This window comes from Thunnus thynnus, chromosome 17 (genome assembly GCF_963924715.1).
Source record: "Thunnus thynnus chromosome 17, fThuThy2.1, whole genome shotgun sequence".
Taxonomy (NCBI): domain Eukaryota; kingdom Metazoa; phylum Chordata; class Actinopteri; order Scombriformes; family Scombridae; genus Thunnus; species Thunnus thynnus.
Genome location: NC_089533.1, coordinates 24,023,558 through 24,051,194, shown reverse-complemented (window position 1 = coordinate 24,051,194; position 27,637 = coordinate 24,023,558). Strand labels below are relative to the sequence as shown.

General features: G+C 39.8%; 1 protein-coding gene across 8 annotated transcripts in view; it reads right to left on the bottom strand.

The window, feature by feature from the left end:
- The window catches only part of plppr2a (phospholipid phosphatase related 2a), a 60,516-nt gene that overhangs the window by 17,438 nt on the left and 15,441 nt on the right, over positions 1-27,637 (bottom strand). For 6 of the 8 annotated variants that reach the window (XM_067615434.1, XM_067615429.1, XM_067615432.1 and 3 more), the window contains exon 3: positions 4,273-4,461. In XM_067615434.1, the coding sequence (XP_067471535.1) occupies positions 4,273-4,461 (189 nt within the window). Of the gene's footprint in view, positions 1-3,927; positions 4,039-4,272; positions 4,462-27,637 lie in introns of those variants that run through there. The other 2 variants (XM_067615436.1, XM_067615435.1) reach the window with 2 other exon arrangements.

The following is a 27,637-nucleotide window of genomic DNA, read 5'->3' as shown; positions in this document are numbered from 1 at the left end:
AACATGAGGAAAAAATGTACTGAGCGGTGTTTTCAACAAAAGAAAGAAGGCAAGACTAAACATCAATAAGGCTAAAATTTCATAGGAAAGAGAGGAATGGTGCTGAATGGAGCATGAAGGCAAAAAGGTCAAATGTAGATGAGATGTAGGGGCCACAAGGAATGTTCAGAGCTGTGGCGGTAAAAGAATATTAAAGCATCAACCTCAGGTTTGAGACACGAGTTATCCATTGATTCCTTTGATGTTGCGTCTTCAGACTTTATGAGGGGACTACTGCAGCAACAGTGATGAAATACATTTTAGAAATAACCTGTTCTGTCAGAGACCAATCCATATCTTTATGCCTGCTCAAGATTCAGCGTTATACTCAATACATTTAACATGCTACTCACCTCACTGAAAACATACAACACACTCATGAAGTCATTCAGTATACACAGAGACTGAGGGAAAGACAAGAAGCAAAACTGATTAAAGGAAGGGTTTACAGAGGAACACACACTCATGTATACGCACACACATTGTCAGATTGAATCTGTGCTGGATAAATTAATTCATCCTAGACTTAACTGGCTTACAAGCTCCATTAGGCAAACTTTCAAGATGCCCTGAAATTGAACCAAACTGTGTCTGTGTCTGTGTGGAGAATTTTCAGTGTTATCACAGATACAGCTGCTGCAGCGGGTTAAAATTCAACAGTACTCTACTGGCATAAATAAACTTATAAAAAGGCAGGTGGATTTTCAAAGTTTACTTGTTTTATTCTCTAAAAACAAATATGACAATGTATGGTGCAAACAGAAAAATGTGACTTGCTATACAATATATGGTTGCAAGAATTAATGTAGGTTCAGCACAAATTCATTGGGCAAATTTTATCTTCAATTTCTGCAAAGGGTCAAATCAGAGGAATGCATTCAACTTTTATCACTTACATTAAATAATCACATAATCAACACTTATGCCAAATTGACTTTCTGCTGAAGTTAAGCTTCTCATCCCCAGCAAGGGCCTGGTGGGATTGTCATAGTTACAATGGTGCTCTAAAGTCAGTGCTTTTGTTGAGGAACAGTAGTTTGGGCACATTTCTCTTGTAACATTAAAAGTGAAAATTTGTTGTTGAAGTATTTAAGTTAAACTGCCATAAAGTGTTCAAATAAAAACACAAGTCTGATTTTATATTTTTTCTTATACTTAAAATACTAACTAACTAACAAGTAGCTCAACACTGTAGTACAAGAAATATGCTGTTTCTTTATTTCTATAATTTTAGCATGATATCATGCTAAAATTATGTTGTAAAAAATGTAAATGTGCATATATAAGATCCTTTTTTTTTTTTTTTTTTTTACAAGATTCTTGTTTTAAAATGAGTCAGCTTGAAAAGGACACGTTGTTTTGAAAATCACTCATATGTGTGGTAACTAAGGGGGATGGATGGATGAACGGATCACTGGATGGGAAGCCGTTGGGTTGGTTGTGTCCATGTCACTGCAATTCCAATCATGAGGAAGTAACTTACTAAACAAATAATCTGTCACTAATTACTCATTACTCTCCCAAAATTACTGAACTCATGAGAATTTGAGGATAGAGTATGTTATACAGATTGTAAAACCCTCTGAAGCAAATTTGTGATTTTAGGCTATACAAATAAAAATGGACTATTTGCAATACAACAGCACCACAAACTACAGCTGGTAAAATGACCATAAAGTTGAATCAACACCTCTGTAACAGTTTTAACAAAAAACTAACATTAAAACCTTCATGAAAGTAGGATTTATTGCAGGGATGATGTATTTGACTGCATTAGCTTCAGGTTGTACATAATAAACTGGCGAGAAATGTCTCTGTTAAGGATGAAAAGATATGTTATTCATAGCTGCAGAAATGAATACATAAATGTGACTAACAGACTGAGGTGGGAAGATGTCCGGTCCCTTATGATTTGTTTCAGTAACCACGCAGTGGACTGGCTCCTTGTGCTGAAACTTCAAAAAGTGATTGATGATTTTAATTAGATGTTTGGATCCTACTGGGAGCTGACAGAGAGCTAGAGTGCCCTCTGTTGGGCTTTGAGGACTCTGGCACTGACCCAAATACACTGGTGGCTCATTACCTTCAGTGACTCAGCCAGGCAGGGTCTCCCTATTTATACTGTCAATTCTTCTAATCAAGTCCAAATTCTAACCTACATTTACAAGCAGTACAATAGAAATAATCATCTCTGCCTTTCTTGTATTCAGCGCTACAGTGTAAAGGCAGAGTTCACATGTTTAAAACAAAAGATTTTCTAATTTTTTTAAATAAAAATGATAGAGATCCAAACTTCTTACACTCTACCATATAAATGGTCTTTTATTTTTTTGTTAAAGATGGTCTGGCTTTTGTGAAGAGGAGCCACTTGATAACCAAACACTAGGCACTGATTTTCTGCTGCAGTGGGCAAAAAGAAATCAAGCAGGACCCAGCAGCGAATGGCACAGCACATTTGCACCAGACTGCTGCTATCACAGGGAGTTACTGCTGTGATTTACCTTGCTGCTTATTACACACACCAAGGCCTCTTTTAACACAGGTTAGGGCAGACTAGCTGGTGCAAGTCATGCGCTCTGATCCGGATCAACTTCCAAAGTAATTTATCTTCGGCTAGGGCAGCTCTAGAGGTCTGCTTGATTTGGATTAGTGAGTGTGGAGTTCAACTGCTGTCTTTATCAGAAATTTAAAAAATAAAAGTAATAAAGTGATGGTGCCAGTTTTTTAAAATTTAACTGTAAGAAACCTGTTTTAGTTATTATGCAGTACTGCACTTTATGGCACAGATAAGAAAATGGTACCAGCTTTATTCATTTTGGAAAAAAAGCTACTAAATAAACTGTTATTGCAGTTAATGAATGAGTGAAAGTAAAACCTTCATCCAGAGACGGGACTGCTGTCCTCTGCATATGGCCAAATGAGCCTTAATGACTTTTTATATAATAAACTTCTCAAGGGAAGAATGAAATTAAAAAAAAGTCTCTCCTTTTTCTAACCCCCCTACCCTCTCTAATAATTTTTATACAGTCCCTAAATATCAACGTTAACAACAAAACTTTATTACTTCTACAAATATTTTACATAATGTGCATTTATTTGATTAATAATGCACATTTTATTGGTCTGCTTTGGGTATAAGCATAATTAAGTTCTAATATTACTTCATTAAGGAAATGTCCAGGGTGTATTGTGGCTCTGAGACAAATCAAGAGCTACTGAACACAGTGGTTCCACATTATGTTAACCTCCAACATTTCTGCTGCACACAAACAGGATATGTGTCTGCTTTCTAATACGATTGTAAAATATTCTTGTCGTCGCTGTTAAATGCAGGCTGTGGTTTTGCCTGTGGAAGTAATCTGTGCAGATTATTTGTTCTTTTTATATTGTGGCTGTAGGCTGGTTCCTGTCTGTGGTGTTCTGTTTTTTTTGTGGTCTGCTGGGGATGTAAGCGGTTCAGGTTTGTGTCTGTGCTCAGTCAGTGCCAGGTGTTATGCATTTCACGCTCACTGCCTCCCTTCTCACTTGGGGCTCAACAGCTACTCTCTCACACACATATACACACACAGAGTACGTGCCCCCCTCCAAATTGCCTTCCTTTGTGCTCATTGTCTCTTTTTCTCACCTATCATCTCGACTTTTTCTTCTCAGACGGCATCTGCTGCCTGCCATTATAACTCTGTCTTGACTCCAACTTTTGCTCAGCTGCTTTCTCTATTGTTCGTGTCGTTGACCGTTCCTCTTTATGTCTCTTTTTCTCACTTTCTTTTCTCTTTCTTTCTATAATGACCTATCTGCCCATTTCCATTACATCTCTGAGTTGATTCTTGTCTCTGTTTCTGTTCTACACACACACACACACACACACACACACACACACACACACACCTGCTTGTGAAGGATGGAGGGGGTTACTTCCATGCCGCTTGCCAATCTGCTCACTATACTGTATCAGTGGTGCAGCAGACGCACCAGAGATGATTCACAACACTGCAAAAACTCACAAATCATACAAAGTAGAAAGTGAATAACACTTTCTAGTACACTTTGACAGACAGGAACAAAGTAGAAGCACATATGATGAAGAATTCAAACACACCACCTCAGAATCAACGTTACTTAGTCTCACTCTCCTTTTTCAACATAGACACACACCCGCTTGCACGCTTTATTAAAACCTCGCTCCATCTCTAGACCTTTACTTACACACTTATAAATACACCCAACTCTTACCGTGAGGGTGGGAATGGCTGTGACAAGCGAGTAGATGAGCACAGGGGGGATCTTGCTGGTGTCGTCTGGACCCAGGTAGGGCTTGGAGAAGGTCTTGTCGTAGCAGAAGAAGCCCTGGATGTGCACAGGGAAGGTGTCCGTGTACTCAAAGTAGTAAGCCAGCAGAACCGTCCCAGCCATGATCACCAGCTGGAAGTAGAACATTATCCCTCCGTTAGGAAGCGAGAAGATGAGAAGTGAAGAAGAGGAGGGAGAGGCGGAGGTGGAGGCGGAAGAGGAGGAGGAGGAGGAGGAGGAGGAGGAGAGGAAGAGGGCAGAGTCAAGTCCCTGTTCCCCTCAGCCACGGGGAGATGCATAGGAGATGCATGTACGGACCGAGAGAGACAGAGTGAGGTTCAGTGTTTGGAGCCAAGATAGAGAGTGAGAGAGAAGGAGCCAGAAAAAGATCACACAACAAGAAATCTACAGGAGGAAGCTTCGCTCTTCATGAGATGAAAACGGGAACAAAAACAGAATAAAAGAGGGTTCCGCGGCACCACAAGCAGCAAAAACAAAGAATTGCAGAGGGAGTGAGCGAGAGAGAAAGAGAGCGTGCGAGAGAGAGAGAGTGGAAGGGAGGGAGGGAGGGAGAGAGGGAGGGATGTGGGAGGTGGGAGGGAAAGAAAGGGGGAGCAGCCTTTATGCTGCTGGCACTCATGAATCTACTACAGTTGAGCTGTGGGTGTATTTGTGGATGCTGTGTGTGTGTGTGTGCGTGTGTGATGGTCACCATCAGCTGACGTTTCTACTAAAAAGTTTGATTCCTATAACACTTCTACTAACTTCCACACACTCATGTCTGAAGGCATATATTAGATAGAACGATACACATTTTTGGACGAGGTGATAGGTGCATGCAGGTGAGTAGATCATCATTTAGTTGCATTAAATGAGCGTGCCACCAGAGTTCAATATTATTACATAATATTTAATAAATTGATCAATTTAGAAAAAAGATGTTATAAGGTGATTAAATGAATGTGCATTCAATTTTTTATTTTATAAAATTTTTACTTCATTTAATTTGTTTACTAAAGAAATTAGTTACAAAAATAATAAAACAATATTAACAATAATAATTCTATCTCTCTATTCAGTCTTTAAATGATAAATTAATAAATTAATTCTAAAGATTAAATAAAAGTTTATGTGAAGCTTTTATCGATTTTATTTGTTGTTATTCCATTTACTGTCTGTCTGCCTATGATCCCATCAACTATTCATTTGTTTCCTGATTTAACATTTAAAGTTTAATTTTGTGATCGCTTTCATTTAAAGAAGCAGTGTGTCAACCCACAGAGCAGAAACAAGCGCTCTGATTGGACAGCATTTTTGTTTTGGTGAGAGATTGTGTCCAATCAGATTTTCTGATTTTTTAAGTGTCAGGCTGCTTAGAGGTCTTTAAAGTGGCTATAATCAATATTTTTACAGTATATTAACAATCTATTAATATTAATAGATTAATATTAATGGATAGATCAAATGTGATACCTTATTTCGCTCTACAGAGCCTTATTACAACTTTCAGCTCATTGTTTTAGTTTTTATTGCCCACAACGTAACTGTTTTGGTTCTGTTTTGTGTCAGTGCTCTCATGGAGTCATAGAGCTGTTTTCAGTAAAAAAGCTCTGATAAACTGTACACTGTTCCAGCACCAAAAGACTGAAATAAAAAGTTAGTGACTTGCTAGCTGGTTTTCAGCTGCAGCAGGCAGCTGTTTTTAGCTTAAAAGCTCTAAAAACCCACTACACACTACCTGCTCAGCACTACACAGCAAACAGACACAGTTAGTGACTAGCTAGTGAGCATAGTGGAGCATTTAGCTGCTAAAGAGCCAGATATTTCCCTCAGGAGTTGGTGGAGGTGAAAATCAGAGCTAAAACAGATCAGTTGGCCAGAAAAATCTCTCCAATATTAATGTTAATGCTGATCAGTATGTGTAACTAGACAACTGTTTGCTAACAAGTTCACCTTATCAACTATCAAAGGTGAAAATACAGTATGTCAGTGTTGATTTCACAGCTTGTTCCCACCGCCCCAAAGGGACAAAAATCTGTTATCGCAAAACACACTTGACAACACTTGACAACTCCATTGAAACTAAAGATCCAGTGCAAACATCTTTGCCTCAAGTGGCTAGGTGAAAAGAAAGTCAACTATGTGCAAATAGTACATATGTACTACCTGTTAAATAGTTAGAGCAGTATTAATAGATTTTTTGGTCACTTGGTGGCAGCATAACAAGCTTTAAACACATTAAGAACATGTTAGCAAACAGTTGCCTATTTACACATAGAGCAGACTCAGAGCAACATTAGGATTTATTTGGAGTTGTGCTTCTGTCCCCCTGACAAGTCCAATATTCAATATCCTTTTTTTCTTTCTTTTGGTCCCCAACAACTCCTGAATGAAATATCTTAAGCGGCTAAATGCTCTACTGTGTTTACCTGCTGATTTTGTCTGTCTGCTGTTTGGTGCTGGACCAGTAACATCCAGCCGGTTAATGAGAGCCTTTTTGCTAAAAGTAGCTGCCTGCTGCAACTGGAAAATACGTCCTGTGAGGGCGGTAAGAGAGAACCAAACCAGTAAAGTTGTGAGCTGTAAAACCAAAACAATGAGCTGAAAGAGGGTAAAACGCTGACCTCTGAGTTTGCCACTACGAACAACTCCTTACACATTACACCTGCTCATTTGATCCATTTTTAAAATTAAAAAGTGTGATTAGTGCAGCTTTAATGTTAAGGTCAAAAATACTAATTTGTTGCACAGATGAGTATTTTTCACCATCAGATTCGCTCTCTCATTCAATCACCTCTGCAGATGTTGTTTTGAAAGGCATATGATACAACACCATTCAGCATCAGCAAACCTGACTTGAACAAAATCAAATGTAGCTGAACTTGAGGTTAGAGAGGTGAGGTTGAGTGTGGCAGTTTGAAGCCCTGTAGGATATTCTGCTCAAAGTCACATCATTCTGACCAGACATACGGCTCCACCCACATCTATGTCACCAATATGTTTTAAAACATACTGAATGTATATGCAAGTGAGAACAAACGCCCACATACAGAAAAAGCACATGTATAGATGTCACGTGTGCACACACTGGGACTGGTGTATTTATACACAATGGGAGCGTTTTTTTAATTTGCTGTTTCTTTATTTGTATCAAGTCTTTCTTCGTCTGTACCGCCCTTGAGGGAGATGTGTTTTGCTATCTGTGGTTGTCATGGTGAAGAAATGACTGAAGACTCAGCTTTATAATATTCTGTATTTTTAGCGCTTTAGTAAAGACCAGTCTTTATGTAAGGGTAGTGTTAATATCACGCTTTCTGACTATAAGTTGAACAGAAATCATGCTAGCAATCATTGCTTGTTTGAGGTGGGGGGGGGGGGGGGGGGGGTTGCACACACACCTGATGGGAGCTCTTTGGTGGGTTTGCTTGGGGGGAGCGTGGGTGTTTGATATGTGTGACTCATGAAGCCTTCCCTTGTTTTCCTGTTTGATAGCATAGTGCTCCTCCCCTGCATTTACCCAGTGTATTGTGACTGGCTCTGACTCACACTTGCGATTGCTAAACTGAAGGAACACCAGCGATTCACAACGCCACCTTAAAATCAGAAGCATTCTTATAATTCCGTTGCTAACATGCCTTCATAATTTCCACTGAAAACCATGAAAAGGACAAAAATTCAGGGACGTGTCTCTGGTGGGGATGTGATTCAGCCTCGAGCTCTTGCACACTCTCAGGTCAGAGTTCCCTTTGGTTGAAGTTTGACCTGCAAATCCGCACGTCCAGCCGATAGAAGCGTTGCCTTTTTTTTGGTGACTCACCCTCTGTCATTCTGGCTTTTTCTTATCACCCCATTTTAAACTACAAAAAGCAGCATTAACTCTAACTTAACTGCACCATAAGACTGTATTGAGCCACATTCACCTGACCTAATATAAGTACTTGTGGTTAAATACAAATTCACATTTCCTCAAACTCACAACTAACCAGTGGTGATGGCACAGATTAGCCAGCTGTTGGCATGTTATTTTGGTGCCAGTTTGACTCTACGCTGTTTTGTGAAGCCTGTGATGTGGGTGACAGCTGCTTATTCACACTTATATTAACTTAACTTCCTTATATTCCCCTGCCCTCCATTTGACATTCCTTTGCACTCTTCTTTCAACTTGCTGCTGTATTCTTCTCTTTGCTTTTTCATCAAAAAGGAGCTGCCATTAATAGCAAAGGGGACAGTCGGGAGTGTAAAGAACCCATCCTACTTTGACCTATTTTAGCGTGGAGATGGAAGGCCAGATCAATAGCAGAAAGAGCTGCGGCTTGTCTGGATGAAAGGTCACATTAAGACAGTTCAAGTTGGGAGCTGTCACAGGGAGACACGAGGCTGACTGTTACAAGCGTGAAGAGTGTATAAAGACTGAGGAGTGTCTTTTTCTATTCTCAACCTTCTAAGGATGTTGTCATCTCCCTCTGAGCCTGCCTTCACATCACCGCTTTGAAAATATACTTTATACCTGTCAGATTATCAAGCCATTACCAGACTTCGCCTCATTATATACTGACATAAAACTGACTTATTTTAGGTATCAGGATATTTTGAACAAGCTTTAGTTCCTTCCACATGCTGTGGATAAGAGGAACAAGTCATACAGGAAATGAGTTCTTCACTGATTTCTGTGAGGCAGTATGAAAAGTGCTCATCAGAGATAAGAAGGGGGCTTATCCGGTCCTCACAATTGATCTATTATGAGTGAAAAAACAATGTACAGTAATTAAGTGCACGTATTTAGAATTGAGGTAACTTTACTTTGGTACACTCCAGTTATACTTGACTAGTTACAATTACTTAGTAAATAAGGTTCTGCATTTAAATGTTCAGAAAATATGATGTTCACTTGCTATACTGTATGTTCACTGCGCTTTGGCAAGATAAAAATGCCTAAAAAGAAAAAATTGCTACAGACATCGGTTAGTCTAGCCTTTTTACTTGTAATGTTGAAAGTTAAAACATACTGTTTGAAAATGCGAATAATCACTCTGCTCTGATTGGTTAGCTCCTGGAAGCTGCGTCACAGCCGACTTCCGGCCACTCAGTAGATTACATCAACAAACTATAGCTGTAGGATTTCACTACTTTTTCCTCGTTCTTTAATGAAACGTAAATTTCTCAAATATATCCTTACATGCTTGAGCCAAAATCTGATTCGAAATATGAGAGTGGACAACAAACAACACATAGAAAAACCTTAGCAACAACCTTAGCAACCAAGGCTACAAAACGAACGCCATTCATGGGCATGCGCAACAAGCCGATGTCAACTCATTGGCAAGGTAGAAAAAAACGTTGCAAACAGTGCATTCAGAGAAGGTTGAAGCCCTGGCTTTTGACTTGCAGGGAGCATTTCTACAAACATTAACGTACAATTTTGAACTTTGACCATATTTAACATAGATACCCAACATCATAATAGTGTATAAATAACAGAAAACCACAAAAGCATAATATGTCCCCTTTAAGTGACACATTAGCTGATTGAATTATCTATGTGTAACATTGCAATTAGTCGAGTATGATAGTTACCGTATCCCAGCAGTCTCCATTGCCTCAAACCAAGTCAAGAAAATTTACCTCAGGTTGCATGTTATCTTTCTCTGAAAGGGCACAGTTTTCAGCAGGTACTCACCCTCAGAGCACCATCACATTCCCAGTGGCACTACAGGATGAGATTTTGCCCTTTTCTCAGATGACTATCCTGTTTACTTGATATCTGTGTGTATGACATTAGAAATGTCATTGTGTATTTCTCTTTCAACTGCTCCATTCTCTGCCTCGCCTTTAAAAACATCGCTGAGAGACCCTTCTGCTATCCCTCTGTAGTCATTTTACCTCTCAAAAATGTCCTCGTTGGACTCAGCTCTTTTCTGTCCATTTTCATTTCTCACTCATCCCTCTACCCCTTCCTCCTGTCCTCCAGCATACACGGGTTTTTAACTTTGCTGAATATTTCATATCAGTACCTCTGAATTTCAAGACCAACTGCTGAGCTGACAGACTGAGCCCAGGCATAGTGATTCTAACCCCGAGAGGCAGCGCGGGTTTACAATAGCAGTGACATCAAGACGACTGAAAACATGGCACAGAAAGATGGAGAGCATTTTGGGAACACTTTGGGAACGAGTCCAGCGAACAGCAACAGCCGACGGCATGTGAAGGACCTACCACAGTGAGCTCAGTGCAGCTCTTAAAGTAAGATCACTCTCCCTCCCTCCCTTAACCTGGATAAAAAAACATGCCATCTTTGCACAAGTCCAAATCATAATCTTTTTCTTGACAAACAGGGATAGACAGCTTTACAAGGTTAGCCATACTTGATGAACTATATTCATGCTTTATTAATATGAAGAGAAGTTTCTGTGATGACTGAATCTAAATATAGAGCTATTACCTGGGTGAGTGTTACTTGGACAGCAGAGAGGCTGACATATTCTTATGTTTTTCAGTTTTACATTCAGCTACATAGTTACATATAGAAAACAAATGTAACAGACATTAGAAAAGAACATTGGACATGCTCAGAGGTTGAGAAGTTGGACATCGACTACTGTATTTGCTGGATTTCCACATTTACTATTATGTAAGTATTTCAAAAATGTATATTTGAAACCAGAGCACATATAACAGTCTGAAACCCAAATTTCCACTGTGACAGACAGCAATGGTCAACATAGAGGTGTGCTGATATACCAGTAAACCAGTTTCACTACATAAACATGAAATAGATGAAACACTCTAATGGTAAAAACACCTCCAACATCTTCTATCACTGTCATTACTGTAACTATCACTGTTGTCAGAGGCCACCGTGAACATAGCACAGTGCTCCTGTTTTATTCTGATGAGCCACAAGGGAGCACCTTTCTACAGGTCAAACAGAGGCAGAGCAACTGACTACTGGATACCGTTTTCCAAGATGGTGCCCCATTCATTCCTATGAAAGTTGCTGAAAAAGAGGTTTTTGTGTCCGTAAAGTGCGAGTCCTTCTTCAACCAAGCCGGTTGAGAGGATGCCTGAGACTTCCTCTGGCTGAATCAGCTGACTTCCTGTTGGCTCCCCATACACATGAATAGCATGAAATTAATAGTTGAGCTCTTCTAGATCTTACAATTTTTTTTTAACTTAAAGTATCTAATTCTGATCATACAGAGTCATTTCAGGGGGTTTGTGACACTCAAAAAAACTAATTCAACATTTAACAGCCGTTTCTTTTGTCATGACCGTGTATGGGAAAGAGTATTTTTGGGCCTCTGTGCGTCACATCATCCCGTAATACAAAGTGCGGCCACTATGACAAAATCCCATCATAACCCAGCACTGTTCCTGGGGGCTTGGTCTAGCTACTGTGGCTGTGACTTGCTATCAACATACTGAAGCACGGCTAGTTTACGGGTGCTGAGTCATAACGTTAAATCAGAGAGATAGCATTCATTTTACATGACTGGCAAAGAGGACACTGCCTCAAGATAGCGCACATTACATTGTTCCGCACAGCTCAGCCTCAGCTCTGCCTGTGGCATTTGTTGGTAGTAGAGCGGAGGAAGTGTGCAGAGGGGCAGGCAGTGCCGGCACCTGGGTCCAATTAAAGCTGGATAATAACTGTGCTGTGGTTCATTGTTTGAATACAACAACTCTGAATCCTACACTTCCCATGATGCAACTCAGAAGTGTAACTCATTAGCCCTAGAGCTGCAACAATTAGTTGATTAATTGATTAGTTGATTGACAGAAAATTAATCAGCAAATTTTTTGAGAATCTAATTCAGTTTATTGCAATCTGCAACCTCACTGAGATGCCACTAAATTCTACACACTGGTCCTTTAACACTGATCACATCAAGGGTTATTTTTCTCAGTTTATGTGTAAATCTGGAGAAGTGCCCCTTTAATGCACATACAAATAAGAACTGATTATATTGATTATGAAGCATCAATATAATAAACAAAGAAAGACTTTGAAACAGCTGATCTTACACCAGTGATATTGTTAAAGCTGGTGTCTCTCAAAATGAAAGACTACAATACCCAGAGACCCATCTGCTTCCTCTTATAAAAATGATTCTGTTTTGCTTTACTAAAGAGGATAAACAGAAGGTGAAGACATTTCCACTATATCGTTTAGATGTTTTCTTCATTCTGTGCTGGAGGTACACTGCCCTCTTCCTGTTTGGCTCTGTAAATCAATCAAATAAATTTACCACAAAATATAAAGCAGTGGCACCAAATGCAATACTGTAGCTGCCAGTCCCCTCAACAATAATCTCCTTGGATCACAGTTCTTTTAAGTTAAAATAGTAAAGATTTATTTGTACTAAGAAATTGCATTTTGGATACAGGATACAGTACGGAACCAGCCACGCAGCTCTAACAAGAGTAACTATGTCTGTCTGTCTGTGTTGTTCTCTTTCTCAAACGCTTTCTCCAGAGGTCCAGTCGTGTCCCTGGATGCTGTTAAAGCCGTGTTGCCTGAAAGAGCAGTTTTGTGTTTTACGGACGGAGGATTTAGAGCAGAAGGACGGTGAGGCACAGGGGTCCACCGTCAGACACATGCTGTCCATTAAGAGGCCTGCCATCAACACACGCTACACTGCACCTGGCCAGCATGACAGGAGTCCTGGAGGAGGAGGAGGAAGCCCAGAGGAGGGTAGGAGGCAGGAGGGGATGATTAAAAAAAAAAAAAAAAGAATAGAAGAAGGAAGGGGAAAAATAAGTGGGAAAGGGAGGATGAGGAAGAGGGTAGAAGGAGGAAAAAAAAAGATGAGAGAAGTGGGGGAGAAAATCAGACACAGAAGGATGGAAAGAAGAGAGATCTAGAGGAGGGAAGGGGGATGAAAACATGATGAAGAAGAGGCAATAAGACAGGTGGGGAAAGAAGACGGCAATATTAGAGATTGGAGGGTAATTGCGTAGTAGGTGAAAGCGGAGAGAACAGGTGCAAAGTCCTGAGTGGTGGCTGGTGTTCTATTTTCTTCTCCTTCTCTCTTTTCTTGACTTGTTACTTCCTAGACTCCCGCTACTCTCGCAGCTTCAAATCCATCGTGTTGTCAGCATCAAAGGCGATGACTGTGATTCACCTCGTAGAAATGTTAAATTTCCAAACGAAGTCATACTAATAATACCTCCCTTGCTCAGGTTACTGTAGGTGGCTGTGTTTGTGACTGTGTGTGGTTAACTGGTGTGTGTGTGATGACCATGTCACTGTGACTGGTAAGGTTAAAGAGAGCTTTTCAAATGGAAGTTGTGTAATCCTCTCTGGTGGTTTCCTCTCTGTGCCAGAGGTTTCGCCATAGCTTGATTTGATTCAATATTTATTCACCATTTGTCCCAGTTTTGAGGCACTTTGTGACTTATTTTAAAGGTCATTCATGGTTTTATTACATTTTTGTAGGTTTAACAATCATTGCTATCAGTAAAAATAACATTGTACTCATCAATGTATTTGCTGAGATCTGGGAACATGGCTGTTAAAGAGAAGTGTTGTTGGGCAGGAAACATGATCGGTCAGATGATCAGGAAAGGTTTTAAACAAACCTTAATGTTACCCAAAATGTGGAGGAGAAAATGAAAGCGAATGGTAAAACTACCCCCAACTTTTGTTCTTACCTCTAAATAAAGAGCTCTAGATAATGTGGCTAAACTGTTGGCTTGTTTACAACCTGTCTGATCATTCTTGAGCTGTTGGACTGTTACTGTATTCCCAGATTTCAATAATTACCCCTTTGATGGATATAATAGTAATATATTGGGTGAAAATACCAAACGGTTTATGTGTCCATGTTTGTGGCAGATCCACTGGTCCTCGCTCTTGTGTTCTGCCCCGTTCTGCAGCGAACACTATGAAACAGCGCTCAACAATAAAGTTCTTCAGTGTTAAAGCAGAGAGACATGCCATGACAAAGTGTACAGCATAGAAAGATTATAAATTACTGAACACTGGTAATGGTGTTGGCATACTGCATCTGCTCTCTGCTGCGATTTATTCCAGAAACAAGTTTGATCAGAAGACTGTGACCTTGTATTGTTTTATAGAGCTGGAGTCTGTTTCCTTTACTGAGCCAAAAATCTCCTACCAACCAACACTGTGCCAGTGCAACCACCAACCACCAACCCCCAACCCCACCCACACACCGTACTCCCACTTCTCTGCCTACCTTTTTTTTTTTTGAAGAAATTCATGGCATAATTCTACAAACAGTAAGATTTCTATCATCATCGAGTGGCTTATTTTGTGTGAACTGGAAACTGACAGGCAGTCGGTGCTAATTACAGCCACGCAGCAGGAGTTGGAATAGCTCAGTGAGCTGTACTGACCTCTAATCTGTCATTCTAAGTACAAGAGAGGCTCCCTGCTGACACCTGGACTGAACGGACTGGGAGACAGGAGGAAAAAACCTTCAAAAACACAAATTCTTGAGGCAGACACATCTCTGTGCAAATTAACCCCTAAATGTATCAAAAATTAGACAATGCTGCTCAAGTGTTACTGGGTTAACTGGGTTTCAACCAAAAAAGCCTTTTAATCATTTTCTAAAAGTTTGCTTTTAACACAAGAACATGAAATAATAAAAACAGGAGTATCTAATTTTCCTCATCTTTCAGTTGGAAAACAATAAAATGACACATTACAGTTATCAACTGGGAAGAAGAGGGACTGAACAGATAGACTGTCAGGACAAAAACGGATAGATGCTGGACTTGTTCTTGCCAGGTTTAAAACCACGCCCTGTGGCCTCTGACCGGCTGTTTGTTTTGATTGTTTGCTAGCAGGACACCTCAAATTTTTGTCAAAGCTGCTCTAATCAATATTTTTCTATTAACAATGGATGAAATGACTACATAAAAAGTGAAAATGGTTGTTTGAAATTACAAACTCACAAAGAATTATCACCGACTCTGCAGTTTCTCTCAGTATGAGCATTTTAATGTCTTTCAGCTCATTGTTTTTAAAGCCCACAACTTCAATGTTTTGGTTCAGTCTCACAGCTCTCATCAGCCTGCTGTCAAGCAGAAGCAGGCAGACAAAGTTAGTTGGTGAACATAGTACAGCATTTAGCTAAAGAGTCAAATATTTCCCTCAGTAGTTGGTGTAAAACAGAGCTAAAAGAGAGTGAATATTATACTTACATTCAGATTTTTTTTCCCTTTTTTACAGGATTTAGTAAAATTGTGCTCACTTTTTTGAACCTATCCTTCAGTTGAATCAATTAAATCTGACACTCATGATTATGGATCACCTTGTGCGTATGTGTCCAGATGCAGTTTAAAAATTGCAATTCCTCTGGAGCAGTAGAGTTTAAGTAAGACACTTCTCTCCATTGCTGACAGCTTATAAATCAGCAGCATCTATTGATCTGTACAACTATCTGCTCCTTAATGATGTCGTCTATACGTTATCTGTTAAATTGTGGCTCATCAAAAGTTTGATTCATGTTGATGCAATGTAATTTTTCTGTTTATTATCTTAGATATCTGTACCTAATGTCTGCTTTTTGTTTCTAGAAATACTAATACATTCAAAATCATTGATTAAAATAAAAAGATATTTGGCTCACCATCCATACTGGTTTGGTTTATGGGCCCATATAAATCTAAACTTTGATTACATTTGTACAATCATATAGTGTACAAGGTATGAAAAACATATATATGGCCATTCTTTAAAAAAAATGTACCCACACATCAACAGGCACCCCCACTCTGTCTATTGATATCTTGCTCAAATGATGACAAACAGCTACATTAAAACAATGATGTTTGGAGCTGGCTAGGGCAACCAATCCATATAAGAAGTCTGACAGAGGGGAGCATGATTAATAGGCTTTGTAAGCTGAATAAATGGTTTCCACATGACAATGACCCTGAGAGGTTTGTCAGTTGTTTACAAAAGAATGAGAATCAGAAAGAGTGTGAGAAGTATTTTATAGACTGTAAAAGTTTAGATGGAGTACTTAAGAGTGAAAAATGAGTGGAAACAGGAGCTGGAATAAGAAAGAGCCAGAACCAATGGTGCATTCAGAGAGCAGTTGGAGTCCCGGCAGCGGGGGGAAGAAAAGAAAGAAGAGGCAGAAGAGGTGTTCAGGGAGCGAGAGAGGGTGGGTGGATGGTAGGAAACGGGGTGAGATGTGGGGCGGGTGAATGAAAAGGAAAGAAGGACAGCTGGCAACGGAGAGGGATGCTTGGAGAGTATTGGCCTGCATCCTTTTAGCGGTGTTTCACAGAATGAATGTGTGCTCATGGGCAGGTGAGGTGAGCACAGACATGGGAAGAGCAGGAGAGAAAGAGAGAGTGGGAGCTTTTGTTCTGAATTTATGTGAAAATGGCTGAAGGGAAAGGAGAGTCTGATGGGAACAACAGAAACGACAGGAGAGGAGCATTGCTTTAATCATCCTCCAATCCAGTCTTCTTTTTAAAACACCTCTCATGTTGCTCTCATTTGATCGTCTGCCAGTGACTATGTACACTGGCTAACAATGGTCATGTAACAGATTATAAAGTATAATAATACAACCGTGTACGCTGTTGGGGAGCCACCTCTCTGCATATCTACAGTGCAGTCAGATACACACCCCTGCAGTGCACACAGCACCACGGGGAAACCCTGTGCATGCACATTACAGAGATTACACTGCAGCAAAACAGCTATAATGGGCCCACTACCTGCCTCAAGCTCCAAAACCCCTTCGTCTGCCAAGTCATACAGTGTGCAGTCTGTGTATTACTCACTCATTATGAGGAAGTACTTCCAGAGGAGTAGCCAGAGTACAGTACAGCAGTTTAAAAAACAGGGTTTGGTTTACTTTTTTTGTATTTGATGATTTTTTTCCAGCTTAATAACCACCTTGCATAAATGTAGGTAACACAGAGGTGCCTTAAAGGATAAGTGTAGTGATATTTTATCTGTTTCTTGCTGTCAACAAATCTCAAAACCAACAATGACTAGACTCCACCGATATGTTTTTCCTGTACAGCCAAAACCTGCTCATTCCTTTCTGCTGTAGAGCTTAACTGTATTAAAAACACATCAATTAGCTACAATGTTGCACTTGGAGACATGCTCTTTCATTATCTTGAACATGGGACCTGTGGTTTGTATTTGATCAGTTCCACATACACTGTCCTGCTACCTTTGCTACCCATTCACACTCCAAATTTGTATTAATCAATCAGCAGAAAATAAACAAATGCAGAGTTTATTTCTGGTTGAGTAACGTTAAAAACTAAAAACTACAGTGCCCAGATGTTTTATGAAATTGGAAACTGTGTTTTAGACAGAACATGAGGTGAATTTTAGTGGCGGCTTAGTGGTAACTTTGCATACACTGTCAATGGGAAGACGATTACATGTGAGTTTGCCCAGGGCCAAATAAATAGTCAGTGAGACGCATTCACACTAGTTGAAAACGTTTTAACTTGAGCAAATTCTGGGGTTTTGAGATCTGCTTCATAAATGTTTAGAGACAAGAGGGAAAAGGAGAGAGAGACTGGAGGGAAATACTGGAAATAACAAATTTGTGTGGAAGACAGCTGCTCTGTGAGGCCGTGCTTAGATACAGCGATGCTTTGAGCTAAATGCTAACGGCAGCATATTACAATGCTCACGATGAAAATGCTCACATGCTGGTGTTTAGCAGGTACAATGTTTTCCATATTCACCTTCTTGCTTTCCATTTGCTAATTAGCACTACACACAAAAGTGTGAGGCTGATGGGATGTCATTAGTTGTGCAGATATTTGGTCATGAACCAAAGCAGTGGACATAGTGAAATTTAGTGTGAAAAGTGAAGAGATCTCCAAAGTAATTACAGTTCATTCTGCCGGGGAGTCGAGTATTGAGTCTCCTTATATCTGACCCTATAGCTGTCAAATGCTGCACTATATTCACCAGCTAGCTGCTCAGGAAAAGAGGTTGATGAGAGCAGATGAGTTGCAGGCCAGCAAAGAGAGTCATCCCTACAACATTGTTGTGATATCGATATCGAGGTATGTGGTCAAAAATATTAAGATAAGAGACTAAAGTGCTCTGTAGAGCTAAGGGGACCCCTTTCACATTAAAGAGCGTAATTTGATCCATTGTTAGTATAGAAATACTGATAACTGCAGCTTTAAAGATTCACAGTACAAACAAATACGCTTAGGGCTGAATGCCACAAACAGGGTAGGGAAGTCAGAGTGTTGACAGAGAGGCTGATGCATTGTTAGCTTTGGTCTTTTCATGGGATTTGTTGACAATAAGAAACATTTTGAATAACACCAGCCTTATCCTTCAAAAGGAAAATCCTGGTGTTTAAGATACATTACTGTATATCTCAGCTGAATCAAAATCAAGACTAGTTATGTTAATTTTATCATTCAATTCCAGTAAAACCACCAAATTCACAAAATGAAGTTGTAATATTATCAGCCGGCAGCATAATAAAGCTTAGTTGAAAAAAGAAAACATATTTGCAACAATTAAAAAATATGTGTGAAAATGAGACAAAAAAGGTAAAGACAAAAGATGTAAAATCAAAATGTTTCCTTCCATAACACCCCCTACGACTATTTTATTTAAAGACATGCTGAAACACATGCTGTTGAAGTCTGAAGACAATACTTCTTTTATAAGTGTGCAGGTTTGATAGTCTCACTCAGTCACAGCATCCACTTAAAACTGCCACACAGCATCATACAGTAGGTCCTGCTTATGAAATTTAACACCTGGAAACCAAAGAAAAATCTGCTCGTGTTATATCTAATATAATTTGCTTGATCACACCTCAGAGACGATGAATGCATGTGTTTAATGTGTTTATTTGACTGGGTATGCATTAACACTGATATCTTTTTGAGAATTTGTGTGTCTACCCCAATCTCTGTATGTTCCTGCAGTGGAAAAGGCCTGTGTGTGAGTGTTTGATTATGTAGGGAGGGGTCTTTGTTGGCTAGACTGGGACTGGGAGACTTCCTGTGACAGGTGTGAAGCTACCAGAGTGCTGCCCACCATTAAACACACCAGACTATTTATAGACAGAGCAGGCAGCCAAAGACACACTATGATGTGTTCCCTGTCTAATCTCTGCATGTAGCTCAGGTGTTTTCTTTTGGGTTTTTTTTCAGGAAAATTTCACTGAGAGGAAGCCTCTCTTTTGCAGGAATGCCCTGATTCATACAGTTAAACACATTCAAACCTGGAAGCTGCCCAGTACGACCACAGTCTGAGCTGCCGGCCACTGAACAGCTCCACTGGAGCAGTTGGGGTTAAGGGCCTTGCTCAAGGGCAGTGGGGGTAATGAGGTAGGGGGCGAGTGCTACTTTTTCACTTTCCCTACCCAGATTTATCCTGCCGGTCCGGGGATTGTACCGACGACCTTCCGGTCACAAGCCACTGCCCTGTGTTAATGAGTCTGGTGAGACTGAAACACACATGAGAGAAATTATACTTTTTTTCCCAAGAGTCAAAGTGAATTAAGTGAGAGGAGTGAGCCATAAAAAATTTTGGTGATGGTGATGTCAAAACTCTTGTTGATAGATCAGGCTCAAAACAATGTGAAACACACAAAAGCTCAAAAAAAGTTGTGAACAGTAGGACTCACTACTGAATCTTGTGAGGGAGTTTCAGCTGTGCTACAGCAGTGCCCTCTGGTGGAGACATTGCACCAACTTTTCTCCACGTCTGTGCTCTCTTATCTAATTATCTGACAAATGGAAACACCGAAGGAATATATTCAGAGTCAGACCCTTAACCCAGTATAAATGTGTTTAATTCTATTAAGATTAACTTAATTATTATTCCAGAGAGAAACTGGCTTGCAGTGTGTGCACAAAACACTATAAAAATGGTACTGCAGCAAGAAAACACAAAGTCCAGATATAGATTTTGCCATTTGTCCACAGTCTCCTGCTATGAAGAGCAGTAAAAGTCAAAAAGAATCCAGTGTTCCTGTTCATAAGATTAAGGGACATTTTATTTTATGTTATGAAGATGCAGACCTCAGGGAACAGAGTGGAGGATTAAGATGTTGGCCGCTCATATCTGGTTTAATTTAGATGATGGCAATGTAAATGGAACACACCCACACTAACCTAATGAAAGTGTTTGATAACTTATCTGTGACATAGGACAGGCAGCTTTGAGCTCATCAAATAATAGCATTAAAATCCAAATGCATCTAACCAGCCACCCCACCTCATTGTAAAGCTTTTAAAATCTCTATTCAGGACCACATCCTAAATTTTATATAAGGGACTGTATGAAAATGATTAGGGTGGGTGCGTGGGGAGGGTTGAATCTTATATTTAATTTAGTAAAAAAGCAAGTCCCTCCTCAACGTTATTAATATTTTCTTTGGACAACACCCTTAACTGAGAAAAAACTGCAATACGGCAGTGTGGATACCTCAATTAATTAATCTAATCCATTTAACAGGAACTGACCTTGTGTGCCCCCCCAAGCCCCATTTTGTTTTTGTCTTATAGACTTTTCATATTTTTCTGCTGGACAAATAAGGATTTTTATTTGGTATATGGACTGATCGTTTGGCCACTTGGGGGAAGCAGAAACAAGACTCACGCACAACATTGACATATCAACACCTCTGATATTTGATGATATGGCGAACTTGTTAGCAAACACTTGCTTATTTACACATCCAACAGTTACGGAGCAATGTTATCATGCAGTTGGAGTCGTATTTCTGTCCATCTGACTAACGCAAGTCCAATATTCACTCTTGTTTAGCTATGTCTCTGATTTCTACTAACCTCTGGGGGAAATATCTGGCTCTTTAAATGCTAAATGCTCCACTATGCTCTCTAGCTAGTCGCTAACCGTGTAGAGTGGGTATACAGAGCTTTTTCTCTGAAAACAGCTGCCTTTTGCAGCCAAAGTCGACGCTATGGGAATGTTGAGAGTGAACTAGAACAATAAAGTTGCAGTCAGACAGCTAAACAATGAGCTGAAACTCGCTTAAAAGCTCCATAAAAACTGCAGAGTTGGGTGATAACTCACTCTGTTGTAGGTTCATCTCTACGGATGATGCCTCTCACACACTGTCATTTGATTCATTTTATCATAAAAATATTGACTACAGCAGCTTTAAATAAATAAATAAATCACATAAGGGATGACTGAAATGAAATATAAATCCAGGATGTCAAAAAAAAATGAAAAGACCTCCCTTGCTCACCAAAAAAAAAAAAAAAAAAAAAATCACACTACCATCTCTACCTTTCCAGACACCCTCCCCTTATCCCCTCCATTTTTTTTTTTAAATAATTTGTGGACAGTCCCTAAAATTATGATCTCATAAAAGCCACAAATTGCAAACCTATACTGACAAAAATCCCCAATGTCCTAAAAACATAGCTGGTATGAAAAGGCCAAGGGGTAAAGCTGCAGTGTTAATGGTGTGAAAAAAATTTAAATACAGGTCAAAAGGTCACATTGAACTGCTCACAGTCTATCACATGACAGTGGCAGCAGCCTATATGCAGAGCTATGAGGAAGGCTGTAAAAAGTATTTACAGTGGTGGAATGGGACTCTAAGTTTGCCCCTCCACTGGTCTGGATAAGTGCCTAATCAGAGGCTCTTCACAATAGAAAGCTGCATTCTCCATTACACCTCTTCACTGAAGCACATAGTAGGGCTTTAAACAGAAATTACTTTTAAAGTGCAAAGTCTGAATTCACTTGCATGTCCCCAGATGCCAGAGATGGCAGAGTACCGTGATATTTTTTTTAAAGGTACAAGTAGAAAAATTGGATCTGTCCAAACAGCCTACAGAAAAATATCTAGAATATACAAATAAAAGGTGAAAGGGAAAAATGTGTTCCCTTGGTGAAAAGGTTCAAGAATTCATCTTATTGTATCATCAGCCTTTACAGAATTAAATTAGATGAGAGGGGGAGATGATGATGTGGATCTGCACACAGAAAAACAGGATTAAATCAGAAATGAATGAGGGGTGATGTCAATATCTGTGCAGCTGTGAATGGAGAGATCCTCCCAAAATCTGAATCAAAAGACAAGCGCAGGCAGGGAATCGCGGGGTGAAAATGGGAAATGACAACAGCAAAATGGAGGGGATGGAGGAGACACGCAGAGCAAGATGGCTGAGTGGGTAGCACTGATAGAAAAGGTTGTGACTTGTGATTAGGGCAGCGAGGATGAAAGGAGTCAGAAGAAAGAGAGCAGAGACGGAGAATGAGTCTGGCTGATTGGTTTCCATGGTAACTGCTGATGAGGTGTGGGGCTAAATGAAAGAGCAGGTCCCTCTGGCTTGGTATGGATCACTGTCACATCTCTCTCTCTCTCTCTCACACACACACACACACACATTAAATGCTGAGGGTGTGTAGGGGCATGGTTGATGGGGACACATTTCCTCATCACAGGCTGAGGATGAATCACCTGTGCTCTCCATTTACCTTAATGGATCCTGTGTGTATCCATGTGTTTTTATTCTATATGTTTTTCAGCTTCTATTGCTGGTGAGCAGTGAGCAGCTACCCACACACATTTTGTCAGTTTATTCCAGAGCAACCTCTGGTCACAAGCCCAATTCTCTAATATTAACTTATGAATAGTTCACTGACATTACTCTGCATGGTTCACGGAGCAGATCGGGCGCTGCAGCAAGAACTGTGGTTAATCAGCATGTTACGGACTATTAATCATAATTCTTCTTATTCATTTCTAATTTCATTTTGCTGAGTCACATGGAACAAAACCTGACCCAGCATGCACTGGGATGAGGTGTATCCATCAGTGACAGACTGGCCATCATTCACACTCACATGGTAATGTACAGCTTGCAGTATCCAGAAACTATGCAGTGAAGAATGTCTGTCTGAATGGTTTTCTAACTGACAACTAAAAATATAAAGTAACATTTATAACATAATATTCCACTCATGTACCTAATTAATCACTTAGTAAAGAATTATTTGTTTTTACACCACATTTAAACCTGAATCTGTTGATTATGAGCTGATATCTGAAGTTATAGAGAGTGTCTTTTTCTATGATTTCTAAACAGATTTATGGACATTTATCATCAATGGATATCAGAGGTCCTGCCACCACTGTAAAGATTGAATTTCACAGATTGTAGCGATATGTGTGGCAGGAGTGTAGCAAATATCCAGATGCTGTTCGTGTATGTTCAGACTGCATTATCTGTTCATTTTTGATTAATGGATTCATATTCAGATACATCCATGGTGCAGAGAGGCCCAGGAATCAAACCTGAATCCTTTTGGCTGAAGTGTTGACAGCACTAACCACTAAAGCACCTCACAGTCAATAATGTAATCTTGTTTAAGGCAGCAGAGTGGCTCAGTGGTAAGCACTGTCGATTCACAGCAAGAAGCTCCAGGGTTTGGATCTTGAGTAAAAGACATGCAGGTAAGATTCTGCAAGTGACTTTGGATTCTCTGAATTGCCATCGGGGTTGTGATTTATGGGTTTGTTAGTGTGTGTGTGTGTGTGCGCGCGTTGAGGCAGTGACAGAATGGCAACCTATCCGGGGTGTTTCCATGAGGATGACGGATGGTTGGATGACTACGGAAGTGTGTAGCAGTATGTAGAAGTAGCTTAATGGAGAGCAACTGCGCAAAATATATCATTTCATCATTTCTGCTGTACGGTTGCCTGCCTGTTCTTCACACTGCCTTCTCAGCCTCATTGCCAAAATCTGCCATTTTCACTTCACCATTTTCACCTCTTCAGTTCGTAATGATTTCCTCTCCTGATCCACATCATTGCTTCTGATATAGAACCTGAAACCGCTTTTTCTCATGATTAATAGACAAAACCCTGCTTTTTAAAATGAAAAACTACAATACTACAATTCTACAATACTAATCGTGGTAATTAAGGTCATGACTGAACATAAGGGGACTTTAACGCAGGTAAGTTCAGGTCAGGTCATGATATACAGCAAGACAATTAATAAACTAATACTGTGTAAGAGAGCGACAGCATCATTCTAATGTGAAGGCATCTTTTAATATCACATTACAGATCCAGAAGCTATGAAAAAAACATTGTTCTGCACTTCCATGCCTGAATGGAAATTGGACTCTTACAAAAAACAAGAGAGAAACTCTCATGTTGCTGTCTGCTTAGCAACAGCATCAGTAATGAGATAAACTCCTCCAAACCCAGTTCATTCTGTGACTCAGTGCCTTCATTTACAACTTTCATCAGCATGAGTCTAGTTCTATCTACTGTAGTAATATCTAAATGCAGAATAATGTCTCAGGACTGTTTACATCTGGCATTAAAATGTGTTTTGTCTGTTCACTGTAAGGCCAGAAGGCTGTGGTATGATAACTGCTCTTACTTTAAAATTACTATCAAATGAAATTATATCATGTCGAACACAATCAACCTTTGAAGAAAAGCAATTGACTTTTCGCTAAACTCCTCCTCCAAACAGTGATTGTCCAATCACAGCTTAACCCTTAACCCTAACCCATAACTAGGTATGAACATGCCAGTCAAGTTTTGGATTTCTCCCCTAAGTTGAAGTGGAGTGCATGGGCCTGTAGGAAGAGCAACACACATTTTAAGCATGTTTTTAGTCTTTTCTAAAACTAAAACACAAGAGAGAAAGTGTAAGAAATGAAATCGTTACAATGTGTGCCCACGGGCGTCAGAGCTGTTATTAGTTTAGACCCCCGCTCACTTTTACCATGTCAAAAATCAGCACATCAGACTATCCACTCTGCACTCTTTTCAGAGCGCTGTGTAAGTGCTTCATTATCAAATCCATTCCGCTCGCTTAATGAGAGAATGCACCCAGGCAGATTCTCACATAGCACGCACACACATATACACGAGCACGCCGCTAACATTATCTAGTCATTTATGCCCAGATACCAGGTAGCAGAGTTAAGGTAGAGAAAAAATAAGGAGAAAGGAAATAAACAATGAAGGAGCAGCTACAGCTGTAAGCTATGTTTTATTATCATCTTTAAATCTTTTATCTGTTACTGCAGTTCCACCGGTACATTAGTTAATACAACTGGGCACCTGATAATTGTGTGAGGTTGTGAAATGTATTAAATTAAAAAAAACACAAAAAGGCTCTGAATTATTCATGAAATCAATTTTTGTACTTTTAGTTTTTTAATATCTTCAAATATGTGATCTGGGGTCAACCACTTTCTCTGGATGAAATTACAAAATGTACCCATAATTGTTCTCATGCTAGTATAGCATATAGATAAAAGTATCAAACCACCTGTTAAAGGGACCAGAATACAGGAGATAACATCTACTCTGTTAAAAAATGTTCTGGGGGAGGACCCCAGACTCCCATTAGATTGTTCCACCCACATTTCAATGCTTTCTACGCCCATGTGTGCACCTATCTAGCTTACTATCTACAGTAGCACACTATAACTCAGCAATACATCCAAGAAAGCCAACGAGCATATCATTAACTAACTAACATTAGTTTGCAGGGTTACAGGTTTCATTAACAAAAAAAGCCCAATTCACGACTGGAACATCCACTGTGTGGTATGTTCTCACTGTGTGAGCCGGTCCCGGATGCTAGTAGAGTTTAAGCTAACGTTAACAGTTCTGTCCTGCATTTAATTGGATCTGGGGAAGTTTACACTCCTGCGACCTCAGCCAACCTTATGTGATACAGAGTTATATTTAGGGCTGCAATTAACCATTATTGTCATTATCAATTACTATGCTGATTATTTTCCCAATTAATTGATTAATTGTTTTTTATATAAAATGTCAGAAAATAGTGAAAATCTGCTAGACTAGGGCAACTTCTTCAAATGTCTTGTTCTGTCTGTTGATATTCCAATTACGTTTCATGTATGATGAAGAGAAGCATGAAATCCTCACATTTGAGAAGCTGACACTAGCAAATTTTTGGCATTTTTGCTTAAAAAATTACCAAAGCACCTGTTTGATTATCAAAATAGTTTTTGATTTACAGATCGATTAATCATTGCAGCTATAAGTTACATTTTGTCAAACACTTTGATGAACATAGAGATTGAGTGGAGTTGTAAATCTGGCACATTCTCATTGTAAACTGCATATATGCTGCACAAGGATGAAAAGTTTGACAGGAATAGCAACAGTAACGAAGTGGGGTGGGGCTTACCAAACAGTCAAGTTGGTGCACCCCCAATGTTGTAATCAGTGTGCAGTTTGCAATACAGCCATGAGACTGGCTGATGCCTCATAATATTGAACTTTTTCCATTTTATTATACAAAGTTTAAATCTTTCACTTGTAATCAATTATTTCAACCTTTTTCACTGCCCTCCATTACAGGTAACAGCTGCTGGCCTCTTTTCTCTGGCCCTGATTGCTTGCTAGACTTCTCTATCTCAGTACAAATAGATAAAAATACTCCCCAGCTCTCTCTCTCTCTCTCTCTCTCTCACACACACACACACACACGCACGCACGCACATAGATGTAGAGTTAGCAAGGGAATTGACTGAGACCTGAGGGCTGAGAGCCGATGTGTGGGAGGCATATGGCGGAGTGGCCTAATGGAGAGCTTTTACAGTGTATTATAACCAGGGGGACCAGTGTTTCACAGACAGGCTCACATGGGCGGGCCAGATTAGTGTAACTATTGTACCCTGGTCTCTCCTTTGGGGCCAGGCAGACACAGAGGTACAGTACAGGAGGTGAAGAGTGAGGACTTGCTTAGGTGTTCAGGTAAAAGGCAGCTTCAATACACCCGCATCCCTCTCAGTTCATGATTCATTTACTTAAGTTGTAACCGACCACAAAACGGTACTGACTTTCAAGAAGACAGCAGATTTCTTGACCCAATTTGCTCACTGAATGTTTTCTAAGGAAATTTAAACAGTTTTATGATATAAACACTTATTAATGAAGGGATCATAATGAAGGAAGTGCAGATTACATACAGTAAAATACAGTTTGCTTTGCCCGTAAATGGTCAGTTGTGTGTGAAAATACACATACAACACATATAATCAAGTTTGAATACCTTTTTTTGTACATGTTTGCTTATACAGTTCATTTTGACGATGTAATCATGTTTAATTTTCACTATGTTTGATTAATCTGAATCTTAAACATGTACCCTAACTGAGAGAACTTCTTCTGTGAAAGATATCTTAGTCACTGAGAGTGTGAACAAAGAATCACTGATTCAGAAAAGCCAAGGCTAAAGGTGCAAGTAAGAAAGTGTGAGAAGGTGTCCAACCTGCTGCTCCCAGCGGACGCAGAATGTATCAAAGGCCTCTCAGCAGCTGCAAGAA